The 18,218-nt window shown below is 37.7% G+C and overlaps 1 protein-coding gene across 5 annotated transcripts in view; it reads left to right on the top strand.

The window, feature by feature from the left end:
• CCDC148 (coiled-coil domain containing 148) overlaps positions 1–18,218 on the top strand; it is a 220,580-nt gene that overhangs the window by 91,659 nt on the left and 110,703 nt on the right. For all 5 annotated transcript variants that reach the window (XM_073241513.1, XM_036996140.2, XM_073241515.1 and 2 more), the window contains 2 exons: positions 8,319–8,457; positions 13,180–13,386. In XM_073241513.1, coding sequence (XP_073097614.1) covers positions 8,319–8,457; positions 13,180–13,386 — 346 coding nt within the window. The remainder of the gene's footprint in view (positions 1–8,318; positions 8,458–13,179; positions 13,387–18,218) is intronic.

The raw sequence follows: 18,218 nt of genomic DNA, 5'->3' as shown, positions 1-18,218 counted from the left end.
CCATTTCCTCCTGGCATATTCCTATGTGGATTGTCCAGCCTGACTCAGGAGTGCAGATTTTTGGGGGGAAGGAAATGGCTGTAGACTGATTTTATATTTTGTCATGTATATTGAATAGTTTTCTCTTAAACACATTATTGAAAATAATTACTTTATGACTCTTGAACTGAAAGCCACGTTTGGTGACTGCTCAATTTTAACACCTATTTTGTACATCAACTCAATTGTTTATAACAAGTTTTTCCTACTCCTGATACCTTGAAGTCCAACTTTGGGTAAATATAATCCTTTGAGGAAACCACATCATTACAACAGGCTATGGAAAAATCAGGAATGTAAGACATTAAAATCACCACACTCAAAGGTTCATGTTTATTTGCCATATTAGTGTCTATAAAAGAATATAAAGTTGAACATTGCTAGTGCCTAAAAATAGCAAACTGAGAAAGAACCATCACTGTGCTAATCCATTCTTGTAATTTTTTAAATGGTTACTGGTAGTTGGTTTGAGGTGATATTATAGCATTATTATGTGGCATTTAAATTTTAGAAGCTCTCATGATGGTTAATTAAATTTTTCCTCATGTCACCCCAAAGAAGTAGGCCAGTTTTATTAATCTTACTTTTGAAACTGGAAAATTGAGTCATAGTATCTATGTAGAGTAACTTTATTCACTTCAACTTTATTGAACTTAAAAATGTTCTTGTTCCCCCAAAGTGAAGAATAAAATGGTAACAAGAAAACAGATTTGGGCTTAATAGAAGAATTTTTAAAAATGAGAGCAAATAATGTGTTTATACATGGACTTCTCTTTACTGATTTTGTTTATTTGTGTTTGGGCTGGTTTGGTTTAGTTTTTCCTTTCTTTTCCTTGTCTTAAAAGTGGCCCTTTCTGCTGAATACTTGTCTGTTCCCAGTCAGTTGAGGACTATTGTAGATGCTGATCTCTGACCACATTGTGTCTGCATCTCTTTATTTTTTTTATTATTTTTTAATTGAAGTATAGTTGATCTATAATACTGTGTTTGTTTCAAGTGTGCAATGTAGTGATTTGACAGTTATCTACATTATTACATGCTCACCCCAAGCATTATTGACTATATTCTCCATACTGTACTTTCATCCCTGTGACTAATTTATACTGATTGACACTTTGTGCTTCTTTATCTCCTTCACCTATTTCATCTTCCCCAAACCCTCTGCACAGTAACCAACAGTCACTTCTATCAGTCTATTTCTGGGTTTTTTTTCAATTGTTTTATTTTGTTTTTAGATTACACACATAAGTGAAATCATTTTGTTGCTGGGCAGCTGCACCTGGGGAGGTCTCTCCCTGTGCACCAGGTGAAACCTCAACCTGGAAGGGGGAGGGTTCTTGACTCTGAAAGAGAAAGAATTCTCAAGCCGTTTGGATGAGTGTAGGTAAGGAAGGAATTCATTAAAGTGAGACCAGCAGGGAATGGCAGCTGCTTTGCAGGCAGCAGAGAGCAAGAAAGAGCAGAGGGAGGAAAGGGAAACTCATTGAACTCCTGCACCGCATATGGCAAATCCCTTGCCAACTCCTAAAGCCAGGGTCACCTGGCATCCAGTGTCTGCTTGACTCTGCACATCATGGAAACTAAGCCCCTCCCACCCCAGGATTTGGGGGAGATGCAGAGCACTGGAAGGAGTAAGATTATATTCTGAGAACTTCCCAAAGGCAAAGAAAGGGGATTTTCAGGCAGGCTACTAAAGAGCATGATCATACCACTGCAGTCCTGTCTGGGTCACCCAGGTTATGGGAACTTGTAAGCCCAAAGTCAAATATCTCAGTAGCCCCTTCTTACTTGTCTGAAGTAGGACAGAGAGTGAAGACTTGTGTGTAAGTGTAGAAAATGGAATGAAATAAAGTAACAGACACTTAACCGCTGGAAGAGTGCAGAGACAAAATGCAGTAGCAGCGAGAGGTTTTTATTTAAGGCAAAAAGTACACACTCGAAGAAAGAGGAGTGTGGACAGCCTCAGAGAAGAGACACGCTTAAGGTTTTGTGGTTTGGGGTTTTATAGGGCCTTTGGTAGGAGTCAATATAAGGCATGATGTATACAAGTGATTCATAATTCCTTTGAAGTTTTGTCTTCAAAATAGGGTTATTTAGGTGACTGTGTTGACCCAGATCTTGGCATTCTTTGTCCACATAGGTTCATTTACACTTCAGAGGTCTATCTCCTGTCCTGGTTACAAAGTTACTAAGTTGAGTAGGGGACTGGAAGAAGAGGAAGAAAAGCCTGTAGATTAAATTAAAGAATAAGATGGGCCTTTTTTACAGTCTAAGCAGATTTTATAATATATATGGCTTGACCCTTGTTCCATTTTCCTGCCCTCCCTCAATATGGTATTTGTCTTTCTCTGCCTGGCTTATTTCACTTAGCAAAATACCCTCTAGGTCCATTCATGTTGTTGTAAATGGCAAGAGTTCTTTCTTTTTTATGGCTTTCTTTCCATTGTGTATATGTACCACATCTTCTTTATCCATTCATCTGTTGATGGACACTTTTGTCAGCATCTCTTTAATCTCTACATCCTTCATAGTACTTTCCTTCCAAAACATTAGTAGGATGTTACATTAAGAAAAGTCCCTTCTCTTCCATTCAGTTATCTATCATAGAAGATATCTTTGGCTGTAAGTAAAAGAATCCTAACCCAAATCAAAGTAACTTAGATAATGTGATTTCTTAATTTATTTCTTATCAAGTACAAAGGTAGAGAAGTCCAAGCACAGTGAGTCTGCTTTTCTGCATTCTCCTGCCCTGCCTTTAGCTTAGACGACTTCCTGCCAGACAACTGAAGCAGTTGCACAGAACACTCAGAAGCACAGAGATACTGTTTCTTCCTTGTGACTCACTTTAAGAGCTAGGAAACTTTTGCCTCACAAGACTTCTCCTCACATTTCATTGGCCAGAATTGGGTCTATTGTCCATGTTTATACCAAACACTGGCCAGAAGAACAGGAAGCTAGGTGAAAGGACACTTGTGAATGGCTTTAGATCAATCAGGATTTACTCCCAGGGGTGGAGATCGGGCTCACTTTCCCTGAAGTGTGGAGGAAGGTGAATCTTGAATATAATCAGGATCCTAGTGGGCAGGAGCAGGACTAGGAGACCTGTCTGCTACAATTGCCTTTCCTTACTCTTCTTATGATAAATAGGCCTATTTAAAATCTATCATAGAGTGTGGTTGAGCCACTACATTTTACTTTTAACAGGCTATTTTGACTTGATCAAATACGCTCAAAACTTTCTGTAGCAATTACATTGCCTCTTTAAACTAGTGGTTGATGTAGGGACAAAGGAGTCTTGCTACCATCCAAGCTACTCTACCTCCAAAATACATCCTACGTTAAAAATTGAGCTTTCTAATATCAACTACTCTGAAAAACAGCAGCAAAAAGGAAAACAAAAAAAACTCAACTAAGTAAAAATGGTGTGCTTGCTATGATAACAGCAAGTATCTTCCAAATAAATCATTTAGCCTTCTTTTCTGATCAGATTCCTACCCCTAAACCCTCCCATAAGACATTCTGGAGCCGCCCCCTTCAAAGCCCTTCCTTATTTTCGTGTTCTTGTCACTCCTCAGAAGAGTGTGGTTTTGGATGATACAAGTTCCAGCTTTACCCCGTGGCCCCTTTGTTGCTGATTTTTCAATTCAGTGGATTCTGATCATGCTCCTGAGAGCCCACTTCATTCTGGCTGTCAGCTCCCACCTGAATAACCAGACTGTGCTGAGCCGAGGGACCCTGGAGGTGAGAACCACCAGGTGGGCGTGGATATCCTAGGGCATGACAATGTTCATTCCCACACAGAACCCAAGGAGCAGGTTCTCTTGGTTAGGAATGAGTCAGAGATGAGGGAGTCTGTAAACTAGGCTGAAAGTCAGAGAGGTGGGTACTTGAACAGTGGGCCTGGAGTAGGGTGCTGGGCAGGTGGGCAGCCGTTCGGGAAGCAGGCTGATCAGGTTGGTGTTCGGATGGGCCTAATGTGGAAAGATAACAGTGAAAAGTGAAGTCAAGTTGTATTTACTAGAGGGTCAGACCCAATGCGGCCACACAAGCAGAGCGTGTCCGAGCTGGGATGAGCTCACTGGAGTCCTGCTTCTTAGTGGAGGAGCGCTAGGTGTCCCCTGGCACTATTACACTTGAAGAGGTAGGAGTTTTTCTTTAGGCCAGATTCTCCATGGCCACTTGCCAAGCTCCAGGCAGTTGTCAGATGCTGATAACTGCAGCAGTTAGCTTCAGGAGGCACTAATCACCATTTTGCTGGAAAACACCCTTCACGCTAGAGAAAATATAAAACAATTTTCAGCCATTTTGTAAATACAAAATGTTTAGTTTCATAGACTTGTTTCTGCTGTTAAAGTACCTGTTACCCTCATGCATCTTATTTGCCAAATTCCCCCCAGACTCCCCAAGTGTATTTTGATATCATGGCACCAGAACCCTAGGGAAGTGCTTTAAACAGGACCATGAGGAAAACTGGTATCTCAGTTAATTGTGAGTCAGTTTAGGATTTGGGAAATAATTCAAACAGGTAGACAACCAGCCTTGGTCTGGTTGGATTTCCACAGCCCTGTCATCCTTTTCTGAAGTACCTGTTTTGTCTGGCATCCTGGGAAATCATGATGAAGTGATATTAGTGGGCTTCAGTGTTTGGAGGCAAGGGATGGTGGGTGGTGACTGAATGGTGAATATCTCCAATTTCACTTCTCCAGGGCGAAGCTTCCTACAGTGTTAGTTAGATATGCCCAGTAAACCTGGAAATGGTAAAATCTTGGTGTGCTCCTGTACAGATGAAAATGATGAAACATTTTATGTTAGAAAATTTTAAATGGACGAAAGGAATAAATTTTTCAGAGACCTGCCAAAGATCTTTTGTCTAAAGACATATTTAAAATCATAAAAGTTTAAGATAACTTAAAAGTCTTCTTTAATTTTAAAAAAAAATTATGGTCATTTTTCAAATTCTGAAAGTAGATACATGATCGGAATATATTTCAGTATCTGTGTGATTTAGTTGGTTCTGTCATCAAAATCACCAACAGAGCAGCCAAATTAAACAAGAACTTTGGAAGGAAAAAGCTAGCCTTAATTATTTTATACCGCTAGGCTGTTTTATGTAGATTTTTCTGTACAATGAAAAGCTGAAGGTTTGATTAGGAAAGATAAATGTCCAGATTTGAATTTAGGTATACTAAATTTTTTTTAGAGAATTTGTTATTTTATTTTAGAGGCTAAGTAGGAAATGGCTACTTTGTTATTGTGAAGAGGTCATTATGTTTGAATATTCCTCCTAGAATTTTATGATCCAGAAGACTCAGTGTGTGTGTGTGTGTGTGTGTGTGTGTGTGTGTGTGTGTGTGTGTGTGTGTGTGTGTAGGGGTTTTCTCCCTGACAAAATCCTCATGGAGATGTATGAGTGTGCCATTAGTATTGCTGATGAGAATATTTGCCTTAAGATTTAAGCCTATGGCTCTGGAAACTTCTATAAACACTCTAAAAATAGTAACATTGTAAATGTTTATATATCACTTCTTTTAAGCATTTCTTTCATTTTTATTCTACATATACTGCAATTTGCGTAATTGTGGTAACTGGAAAAAGCTGTTGAGCTGTGAGGTTTCTAAAATCAATAAGAAGAGCAAAATGGATGTGATCATTGTTCCAGGCATACTTGGTTTGAAATATCTGGTTTTAATGTTAAACTATCATTTCATATGTTTAAGTGGTTTTAATGTCACTAAAATGACATCTAATTAATACATTCACACAATGTGTAAATTGCACTGCATGCCACAAATTCTCCTGCTGCTGTATTTACTTACAGTAATGTGCACTGCTTAATGTGTACTTTTATTTGAAAAGCATTTTGTAAATGTTTGCTATTTGTACTTTCTCTTTGAGGATAGCCACAATCTTGCACCACCATTCAGTATGAGAGATCATCAAAGCAATTAGCTTAGAAGTATTCCACTTACCAAAGGATTTAAACTATTTTTGAAAAATATGGGAAATATTGCCTATGTCGGGTTCTGTAGAAGCAAAGCAGAGGCAAAGATGATAAGAACAGGTGCTTTGTTGGGCAATGCTTTCAAGAGAATGTTAATAAGGGATGCAGGGTAAGGAGGAGAGACACTCTGCAAGGAGGAGATCTCAGTGGAAAGGGGCTGCAGTTTGCTCTCATAATGAAACTCTAGAGCATGAATGGTATCCCAGAGTGGGTCCCATCTTGAGGCAAGTAGACTGGCCTTCTGTGCCCCAATGGCAGCCAATCATTAGTTACGGTTGGCCATCAAAAGTGATGGTAGTGTAGCCTTTTGGATGAGGCAGTTGCCATTTGGCAGAAGACAATTCTCCAGAAAAGGAAGGTGCATTGTGGATGATGAGCTTCTTGGTGAAGGGAATTCTAGCTAATGAAGGATGTCTAGCACGGCACCAACATCAGTTGTATAGATGAGTGGCTATACATAAAAACAAAAAACGTTACTCGACCTGGATTATGTCACTTCCTCTTCCCCAGCACATCTCCAGAACACACTTTGTTTGTAATTAAAGGTGGAAATTCAAGTCATATTCAAGGTGTTTTGGTTATAGAAATGGTTTAAAAGCAATAATGAGGACATGGAGTTTAGGTCTATTCCTTTTTTTTTTTTTTTTTTGATGCTTGCATTGTAGTATGAAAGAATCTGTGTGGCTAACTCTTCTATTAAAATGCATGTATGTTATCATGAATGAAAATGAATTCATTCCTTGAGAGAGGACCTGAGATATTGTCCATGAAGACTTGAGAGTGTTTTAAATGCCAAATACACTCAGGCAAGACTTTCTCTAGGCTTAATACCCCCTATTTTAACTTCTTTATTTGCAGAAGCCTCTGACTGCCTATATATGCATAACTGATTCAGACAGAACCGAAACATTCAGTGTGTTCACTGAATGAACTGATCTCAAATTCTTTCTCTGCGTTAGATTATTCTGTTATAAGGAAGAACTGTAGAGTATTCTTCTTCCTAGTAGAACACCTCCAACCCTCTTTTTCTTCCCATTATAGAGCTGTTAGAAAAGGTTATCTTCTTTGAAAAAGAATTTTTCTCTTATTACTTATCAGAATAACGAAATGCTTTACAGGAACTAGGTAACCTTGTATGAGGACAATGGAATTCCCATTATTATCACTGATTTAAAGGGTTTTTTTATGCTGTTTTAAGTTGTCAAATACTTTCAAGGGCATAGAAGACATGAAAAATTGTTTGAATTGCACAATTAACTTTAAAGTAGAAGACTATTGATATAGTAGAAATAAACAATAGCAAGTCTCCATCTTGGCTCAAAGAAATATTTGTTGCTAATAATATTCCCTCTGATTGCATCTGTATTTGATTATTCCAATTTATTAAAAATGAATAATAATATGCAAATAAACTCAGAATAATAGATACATTAATTCAGTTTAGAGATCAAATTGATATTGCAAACTTTTCCCTCTGCATAGGGTTTTGTTAAAACTTTATATAGAACAGAAGCCAAGCCAATTCCGAGGAGTGTTCTGAAATGAAAAGGGCATTTTGGAGCATGGTGGACATGTTAGTGGGAAGATGACTTGAAGGAATACTGTTCACAAAGGATTTCGTTAGTGTTCTGAAATTTAATGCCACTGGTTATCTTTTCACTAGCAATCTCTACTGTTACCCCCACAAAGCAAGAAGTTGAGAGGGCAAAGGAAAAGGTAATTTTAGATTTGGTTCTAAAGTCAAATCTTAAGGAAGTGCTTTCCTCAAGCCTTAATTTCCTTTGTGTACTTGTTCATTTAACTGTCTACATTTGTATTTTCCTCCAGTCTAGAAATAGGAACTTTGTTGAATCTACATAATTCCTTTTAATCTGTATGCTTAATAATTTATTTGACAATATTTTTTTATTCATTGGTTATGATTTAAAAAATATTGTTATAGGCAAAATAGAATAAATATTTTTAAAATGTTACATCTCACTGTCAAATTTCTTCATATTATGCCTGGAACTCATTAGAATAAATATTTTAAAAATATTATGTCTCCTGTCAAACTTCTTCAAATTATGCCTGCAACTCATGGCAAGGCCAAATAAAGGATTGAAAGAACCCATTGTAGAATTTTCTATAGCAGACATTTAATTTGTCTAATTTATTTTTAAAAACCAGACTTCTTTTTATGTAATCATTATTATTTTGCTAATAGCTTGAACAGTTTGAAGTCTCTCAAAATCCATGGTTGTTTAACAATATGTTGTGACATCTTTGTTGCTTCCAGAAACTTCCAGTTAAGTGAAGAAGACCACTGGATTTACCAGGTTGTTTTGGATCAGTATCCTGGAGATCTCTGTGGCAGAAGGAGTTTGTATTTGGACATGTTGCAAAGATACTTTCCTCACAAATCTAGGCATGAATTGGTGAGTGCGAGGTCCTATATATACTGGCACATTCAATTGTTGTAGTGGTCAATAATTGCTAAACAAAATATATATTTTTAAAAATTGTTTTTTTCCTGCACTCTAGAAAATGATAGGATTATAGGTTGAAAGTCTGTTATTTTTTTCAAGTCTGTATGGTCCATAAGAAAGTGGAGGAGCGCTCTGGCAAGAATTATTCTTAGGTACTTACTTACCCCAAATCTCCACATCGGCTCCCTGGGTTGCTTGTGTCTGACCTGTGGGTATCTGTACATTCACTTGCCCAAGCTCAGGGGTTCTGCCACCTCTGGGCCTTGCCTGGAACTGAGTGTCTGTTTCTCTATCCTTAGAGTCTGCTGCACCTCAGTCCTCCTAGTCACAAGGAAGCCAGCATTCGCCTTGAGGACTGGTGGTTACTTGTGCCATCCCCGTCCTGACGGCTCTGCTTGGTCTCCCTCTTTGGGTCTGAAACACAAATGCCCCAAATTCAGAAGTTAGAGTCATAACTGAAATTTCCCTGAGAAGGGCCTGGGGAATTATTTTTTCATCCTTCAGTCAACATGACCACAAAGACAAGGAAACAGAAGTCACCATGCCACCACCACTTAATTTCATAACTTACTTTAAACATGTATGTAAACAGACATGCGTAAACTCTTAACTTTTAAATGAGTCATGCTATAAAATATTATCACATACTCTGCATTTTGTAATTGCTTTGAGTTAGATAAGTGAGTAACAACAATACTGACATGTGCATAAAATTTACCTTATGTCAGTCATGTATAAACTCCTGTAACACAGATAACAGTGGAGGAGAAAAGCACTATTTTTATCCTTATTTTACAAGTGGAGAAATGGAAGCCACGGCCAACAGCTAGAATAACTATCTCCTATTCTTTCCCACCCACCTCCCCAACAATTATTTGCTTTAATTCTGATCTGTATTTTATAGCAGATGCATGTTATGTAAAAAATATGTCATATAATAATAACTCTAGATTTTTAAAGTCTTAATTTATTAAATTAGTTCTTTCTTTTTGTTCCCTGTTGATTGTTTTCTTCTGTGACCAGCTGTCATGTATTACTTTGTAGATTTTTTGTATTTGCCTACTATTAACATGATAAAGATTTTTACGTTTACTCTTTTTTTTATTGAAGCAGTGTTATTACATAATCTTATGTGGTTTCAAATGCAGAACACAGTGGTAAACAGTTACCCATATTATTAAATCCTCACTCCCTCTAGTGCAGTAACTACCTGTCAACATAGGAAGATGTTACAGAATCATTGGCTATATTCTTCGTGCTGTACTACAATCCCCATGACTGACAAATTATAATTGAGAATTTTTGTGACTTTTTATCTCCCTCACCCTCTCCCCTCCCATTAACTCCTCCATCATGTTAACCACCAGTCTCTCCTTGGTGTCTATGAGTCTACTGCTATTTTGTTCATTTTGTTTTTATATCCCACAAAGAAGTGAAATCATGTGCTATTTGTCTTTCTCCTCCTGGCTTATTTCACTGAAAATAATACCCTCTAGGTCCATTCATGTTTTTGCAAATGGCAGGATTTCTTTCTTTTTCATAGCTGAGTAATATTCCATTGTGTATATATACCACATCTTCTTAATCCATTCATCTATTGATGGGTTCTTAGGTTGCTTCCATGTCTTGGCTATTGTTAAGTAATGGCAGTAAACATAGGGGTACATCTATCTTTGTGAATCAGGGATTTTGTTTTCCTTGGATAAATTCCTAGAAGTGGGATTATTGGGTCATATGGCATTTCTATTTTTAGTTTTTTGAAGAACCTCCATACTGCTTTCCACTGTGGCTGCACCAGTTTACATTCCCACCTTGGAGGGTTCCTTTTCTCTACATCCTCACCAACACTTGTTATTTCTTGTCTTTTGGATAGTGACCATTCTAACTGGTATGAGGTGATATCTTGTTATGGTTTTGATTTGTATTTCCTTGATGATTAGTGATGTGGAGCATCTTTTCATGCGCCTGTTGGTCTTCTGTATTTCTTCTTTAGAAAAATTTGTGTTCGGGTCCTCTGCCTATTTTTTAATTGGGTTATTTATTTTTTTGCTGTTGATTCATGTAAGTCCTTTATTTTGGATGTTAACCTCTTATCAGAAAAATCATTTTGGAATATATTCCCCCATACTGTAGGTTGCCTTTTTTTCTACTGATGGTGTCCTTTGTTGTACAGTGTTTTTAGTTTGATCTAATCCCACCTGTTCATTTTTTATTTTGTTTCCCTTGTCTAAGGAGATACATTAGGAAAGAAATTCTCATGCTCATGTTCAAGAGATTTTTGCCTATGTTTTCTAAGACTTTTATGTTTCATGTTTTACATTTAGGCCTTTGATCCATTTCAAGTTTACTTTTGTGTATGGAGTTAGACAGGATTCCAGTTTCATTCTCTTGCAGGTAGCTGTCCAGTTTTCCTAGCACCAGTTATTGAAGAAACTGTCTTTATTATATATTCATGGCTCCTTTATCGTATATTAATTGACCATATATGTGTGGGTTTATATCTGAACTCTCCATTCTGTTCCCTTCATTATGGTTCTGTTCTTGTGCCAATCCATACTGTTTTGATTACTGTAGCTTTGCAGTATAGCTCAAAGTCAGGGAGGTAATACCTCAGGCTTTGTTCATCTTTCTCAGGATTATTTTGGCTATTTGGGTCTTTTATGGTTCCATATGAATTTTAGGATTATTTACTCTAGTTTATTGAGAAATTCTGTTGGTATTTTGACTGGGCTTGTATTGAATCTATAAATTACTTTGGGCAGGATGGCCATTTTGACAATTCCTCTTATCCACAAGCATGGGATAGATTTCCATTTATTGGTGTCTTTAATTTCTCTCATCAGTGTCTCATAGTTTTCAGAGTTCATGTCTTTCACTTCCTTGGTTAGGTTTGTTCCTAGGTATTTCATTCATTTTGATGCAGTTGTAAATGGAATTGTTTTCCTGATTTCTTTTTCTGCTAGTTTGTTGTTAGTATATAGGAATGCAATGAATTTCTGTGTGTTAATTTTGTATCCTGAAACTTTGCTGGATCCAGTTACTAGTTTTAATAGTTTTCTAGTGGAGTCTTTAGGATTTTCTGTACATAATAATATATCATCTGCAAATAGTGACATTTAACTTCTTCCTTACCAATTTGGATGCCTTTTAGCTCTTTACCTTATCTGATTGCCATGGCTGATTACTATGTTGCATAAAGTGGTGAGAGTGGACACCCTTTGTCTTGTTCCTGATCATAGAGAAAAAGTTTTCGGCTTTCACCATTGAGTATGATGTTAGCTGTGGATTTGTTGTATATGGCCTTTATTATGTTGAGTTATGTACCCTCTATGCCCATTTTACTGACAGTTTTTATCATGAATGGACATTGAATTTTGTCAAATGCATTTTCAGCCCCTATTGAAATGATTGTGTGGTTTTTATCCTTCTTTTTGTTCATGTGGGTATGACAGTGATTGATGTATGAATATTGTACCATCTTTCATCCCTGGAATAAATCCCACTTAGTGGCAATGAATGATCCTTTTTGTGTATTTTTAATTTGGTTTGCTAATATTTTGTTGAGGACTTTTACATTTATGTTCATTAGCAATATTGGTCTAAAATTTTTTTGTAGTGTCTTTGGTTTTTGTATTAATTTACTTCTTATATTTGGTGAATTAATATGCATTTCTTCATGTATATGCTTCCTTTCTTAATGTTTGACAGTCTTTAAGTATAATTTTGGCTTTTTGTAACAAAGCTAAGTTTATAGAACAGATTTTTCTAGTAGCTGATATTTGGTCTAAGTGAAGCCATAGCCTAATTCATCATGTACCTAATGAACCATACCTAAATTCTTATTTTAGGTGGGACCAGCCTTATCTTGCCTGCTAACTTTTTTTTCTCATGCCACTTGGCATTAAATAATATATCAAATTCAAAGACTGGTCTATACCAGCAAGATAAAAAATTATCTAGGTCGGTGACTCTCAACTTCAGGAGACACACCTTTATGTGAGGAGCACTTCAGAATCACCTGTGGAGGCTTTTCAAGCTACCAGGTTGTCTCAGTTCCTGTTGTGAAATCTCCCATAGTTGGGTTTCACTGCCAATGGGAACAATCGGTACTGATGTGAGAATGTCATGTCCCACAGGAGTGTGGGATGGGAAAAGCTAATGTCATTGCTATAATAATTTCATGTTTAGACATCTTAACATCTGAATGTTTTAGTAATCAAGTGTGAATTGAGTTCTTAGGATTTTTGTAGCAATTTCTTATGTTTATTAGCATGTATCTAACTGAAGCACTTGAAGTAATTATTAAAATACCAAAACTGATTTAATGATGGAATATTTTCAAAATTATATATAGAGGAAATAATTCTTTCTGCCTATAGATTCAGTGTCATGTAGAAGTAGAACTTGTTTTGTGGCTGTTTAGTCTGACTCCATCCTATACGGGAAACTAAGGACTTATAAATGTAAAATGACTGGTCCTCAGTCACCAATTAGCTGCAGGGTCAGAATTCTGGGACTGGTGCCTGGTCCTGGTTGTTGCATTTACTATTAAGGTGCTTGTCCCCAATTTTTCAAAATCATTGGTTATAATTCATTTGATTTATTTTTATAACAATTAGACAAAGCACAGACTCACTTTCATAATAAATGTTTATCATCTGTTTTCTTTAGGTTGAACATGAGAAACATTGTGACCAGTATCACTTTGCTAGGGAACAGCGAAGGATCCTGATATCGAATTGGAATAAGAATAGGAGAGACTTCATACAGAAGGCTGTGCTGACAATCGCTGAGGCCTGTGCAGCTCATGAAATGGAGGACATGTTGGCTAAAGACAGGAAAAAGCAGCAGCAGTTGTGTGCTGCTCTAAAAGCCAAGGTGAGATGTTTTGGGGAGGGTGTTTCAGTATTTGCACAGGTATTTATTTAAGAATCTACTTTTCCGTTTTGTTCATACACACCCTAAAATTCAATTTCTCTAAAACAAGCTTATTTTGAATAGAGGTTTAGTTCAAATCATGTGAAATTGTAATTATTTGAGTCAAAAAAAAATGTCAACAACAACCAATTTCATATGGGTCTACCTGAAGTTGCTGTAATAGGGGGATAACGTGGCTGTTCTGATTGAGAGATACCCAACCCCAAGAATAACTGCCACATGCCAGGGTGAGGAGCTGGATGAAGTACAGATGTAATTATGGAGTAAATGTCTGGTGCTGGCTCAAAGATGCTTGGACCTCTCATTCACATAAAAGATGTGAAAAACAAAAATACTCAGGTTATGAAGAGGATAGAGCATTTGTGAAGAGGTGTGTTGGGGAGAGCGTGATGGGCCATCTGTGAGCCTGCAGCAAAGCCAGAGGGAGAGGAGATGGGTTCTCCTGCTCCGCAGACCCAGTGAGTGGCCTCTGGGAGTGTACGCAGGGTTAGTAGGTTATCCCCGTGGTTGGACGCTTGAGGACTGGAGTCTGATGCACACAGGGAAATACAGAGGAGCTGACTCAGTGGGCAGAATTGATGACAAGAGTGGTGCTGTGCTGGGAGTGGCTGTGCCCCTCTGATTGGTCATGGGTGGAGGATTGGAGGCTCCATGTGTATATGGCCTCCTAGGAGTGTTGGCAGGGCCATTGAAAAGAAGTGGTATTGCGGTATAGCATACATGCAGTAGAGTGCACAAATCTTGGTTTATTGACAAATAACATGGTAGGAGGGTGATGGTGCAACAAGAAACTTGTTCTCTTGATAGAAAAAAATACTGATATTTGTTGTATTGTAGCAATTAAGAACATATGAAAACAAATGTTTCTACTTTAAAACATTAGAGGAAAAATGCCTGTTCTGCATTTTCTAAAGAAAAACGGATTCCTTCTGACATTGCAGACCTAAAGGGAATAAATAGAAGCTACATCAAGCCTGATATGCCACAGGCTACTGAGCTAATTCATATTTTTTCTCTTTATGTGGCTGATAAGAAACACACAAGGGTCAGGGGCCATGGCAAGTCTTTATATACTTATAGTCTGTTTATATTCACTTTGCACACATTATCATTCGCCCTTGAGCCATGCTGTAGGTGATACTTGCTTTTTATTGTATTGCACTGAGGTAAAAATGCGTGCAGTAAAGCATGCAGAACATGTGTGCTGTTGAATAAAGTTTTGGTTGTCCCATGGAAATATCCCCAAAATCAAGATACAGAATATTTCCTGCAGCTCATAAGGCACCTTCATGCCTCTTCTCAGTATATACTAGCCCCATTCATAACCACTATTCTGAATTCATCACCATAAATTATTTTGCTTATTCATGAATTTCATGTAAATGAAATAATGCAGCATATATACTCATTGCACTTCTTTTGCTCATTATATCTGTGAATTTATCCTTGTTGCATGTTGCAATTACTTACTGTTCTTTATTGCTGCATAGTAGTTCATTGTATTCATATACCACAATTTATTTTATATGTTCTGTTAATGGAAATTTGAATTGATTCCAGGTCTTTGCTATTATGATAATGGTGCTTTGAACATTCCTGAACATGTCTTAGAGTGGATGTAGGCACTCATTTCTAGTGGATAACTATTTGGGAGCAGAATTGCTGAATCATAAGGCTCTGGTGTGTTTAGCTTTAGTAAATACTGCCAAATAGTTTTCTAAAGTGTTTACCTAGATTTGCAACCAGTTTCAGTTGTTCCATATCCTTACCAACATCGGTATTCCCGAGCCTAATCCTTAATTTTAGCAAATTTGGTGATGGTAGTAGTGGTACCTCATTATGGTTTTCATTTGCATTTAGAATAAACATGTTAAGCAGCTTTACGTATGCATATTGGCCATTTGGATATCCTCTTTTGTGAAATGTCCACTCGAGTCTTTGCCTACTTTTCTGTTAACAGGCTTGTCTGTTTCTTCTTATTCACTTGTATGTTCTTTACATCTTCTGTACGCAAGTTCTGTTTTTATTTTGTGTGACTTGCCACTTCGCTCTCTTAATGGTGTCTTGATGAACAGAACTTTTTAATTTTAATGAAATTCTGTTTAAAAAATTTTTTAAATGTCTTTGAGATTATGTTATCTTAATTTTAATGAAATTCTGTTTAAAAAATTTTTTAAATGTCTTTGAGATTACGTTACATACAGTAAAGTCACCTGTTTTAGCATATAGTTCTATGAATTTATTTGTTTGTTTTGTTATCATTAATCTACAATTATATGAAGAATATTATGTTTACTAGGATCCCCCCTTCACCAAGTCCCCCCCACATACCCTTTCACAGTCACTGTCCATCAGCATAGTAAGATGTTGTAGAATCACTACTTGTCTTCTCTGTGTTGCACAGTCCTCTCCGTGCCCCCCCACACTATACATGCTAATCATAATACCTCCTTTCTTTTTCCCCGCCCTTATCCCTCCCTTCCCACCCATCTTCCTCAGTCCCTTTCCCTTTGGTAACTGTTAATCCATTCTTGGGTTCTGTGATTCTGCTGCTGTTTTGTTCCTTCAGTTTTTCTTTGTTCTTATACAACACATATGAGTGAAATCATTTGGTACTTGTCTTTCTCCACCTGGTTTATTTCACTGAGCATAATACCCTCTAGCTCCATACATGTTGCAAATGGTAGGATTTGTTTTCTTCTTATGGCTGAATAATATTCCATTGTGTATATGTACCACATCTTCTTTATCCATTCATCTACTGATGGACACTTAGGTTGCTTCCATTTCTTGGCTGTTGTAAATACTGCTGCAATAAACATAGGGGTGCATCTCTCTTTTTAAACTGAGCTGCTGCATTCTTAGGGTAAATTCCTAGAAGTGGAATTCCTGGGTCATATGGTATTTCTATTTTGAGCATTTTGAGGAACCTCCATACTGCTTTCCACAATGGTTGAACTAATTTACATTCCCACCAGCAGTGTAGGAGGGTTCCCCTTTTTCCACAACCTCACCAACATTTGTTTTTGTTTGTCTTTTGGATGGTGATCCTTACTGATGTGAGGTGATATCTCATTGTGGTTTTAATTTGCATTTCTCTGATGACTAGCAATGTGGAGCATCTTTTCATGTGTCTGTTGGCCATCTGAATTTCTTCTTTGGAGAACTGTCTGTTCAGCTCCTCTGCCCATTTCTTAATTGGATTATTTGATTTTTGTTTGTTGAGGTGCCTGAGCTCTTTATATATTTCAGATGTCAACCCTTTATCAGATCTGTCATTTATGAATATATTCTCCCATACTGTAGGGTACCTTTTTGTTCTATGGATGGTGTCCTTTGCTGTACAGAAGCTTTTCAGCTTGACATAGTTCTGCTTGTTCATTTTTGCTTTTGTTTCCCTTGCCCAGGGAGATATGTTCATGAAGAAGTGACTCATATTTATGTCCAAGAGATTTTTGCCTGTGTTTTTTCCTAAGAGTTTTATGGTTTCATGTCTTACATTCAGGTCTTTGATCCATTTTGAATTTACTTTTGTGTATGGGGTTAGACAGTGATCCAGTTTCATTCTCTTACATGTAGCTGTCCAGTTTTGCCAGCACCATCTGTTGAAGAGACTGTCATTTCCCCATTGTATGTCCATGGCTCCTTTATCATATATTAATTGACCATATAGGTTTGAGTTAATGTTTGGAGTCTCCATTTTGTTACATTGGTCTGTGGCTCTGTTCTTGTGCCAGTACCAAATTGCCTTGATTACTGTGGCTTTGTAGTAGAGCTTGAAGTTGGGGAGTGAGATCCCCCCCACTTTATTCTTCCTTCTCAGGATTGCTTTGGCTATTTGGGGTCTTTGGTGTTTCCATATGAATTTTTGAACTGTTTGTTCCAGTTCATTGAAGAATGTTGTTGGTAATTTGATAGGGATTGTATCGAATCTTTATATTGCTTTGGGCAGGATGGCCATTTAGTTCTGTGTATTTCTGTGAATGCATGATATGTAACTACCACAACCAAGATACAGAACTGTTCTATACCCCTCAAAAATCCTTCATTCCCCTTTGTAGCCAGCCCCTTCGCTACCTCCAAACCTTGGCAACTACTGATCTCTATCCCTGTATTTTTGCCTTTTCTAGAGTGTCATAAAAGTATAACTACACAGTATGTAGCCTTTGAGTGTGGCTTTTTTCACTTAGCATACTGCATTTGAGAGCCAGCCATGTTGTTTAAGTATCAATAGTTTGTTCCTCTTTAGTGCTGAGTAGTATTCCACTATGGGCATTTGCCACAGTTTATCCATTTATCAGTTGTTTCCAGTTTTTGGCAATTAGTGTTATTTTGTTTATGGTGGGGGGCGGGCTTTAGGCTTTCCCTGTGAACCTGTGCCTCAGAGGGAGACTCACCACCCTCATTCCTTGCGCTGCAGTAGATTCTTACTGGACACTTGATAGCCTGTTAGGGGAATTCTGCTTTCCTGGACCAGCCTCAGGCAGGATCTCTGTGCCAGTGTCCAAGGGCTGGTACCTACTCAGCGATCCTGTTGTCTTCCCCATGGCAGACAAACTCAGACAAGAACCTTGGTGAGCCTCATTGGGAGAGAGCTTCCTGCCCCTTCCCAAGGAGAGGAGGGTGTCTTTATTCCCTTTGCTCCCTCGCTCCAGCTGTAAGCGGTCCTCACTTGTGTCCTGGGGGGTTTGCAGCTCCTTACCCGTCCCCATCCCAGTGGCTTTTGTTCTATAGGGCCATTGTTCCTCTCTGCAGCCTGCACTGCCATAGGC

Source organism: Manis javanica, chromosome 7, assembly GCF_040802235.1.
Source record: "Manis javanica isolate MJ-LG chromosome 7, MJ_LKY, whole genome shotgun sequence".
In the NCBI taxonomy this organism is placed as follows: Eukaryota; Metazoa; Chordata; class Mammalia; order Pholidota; family Manidae; genus Manis; species Manis javanica.
Note: the sequence above shows the minus strand (reverse complement) of the source record. Positions and strands in the feature narration are given on the sequence as shown.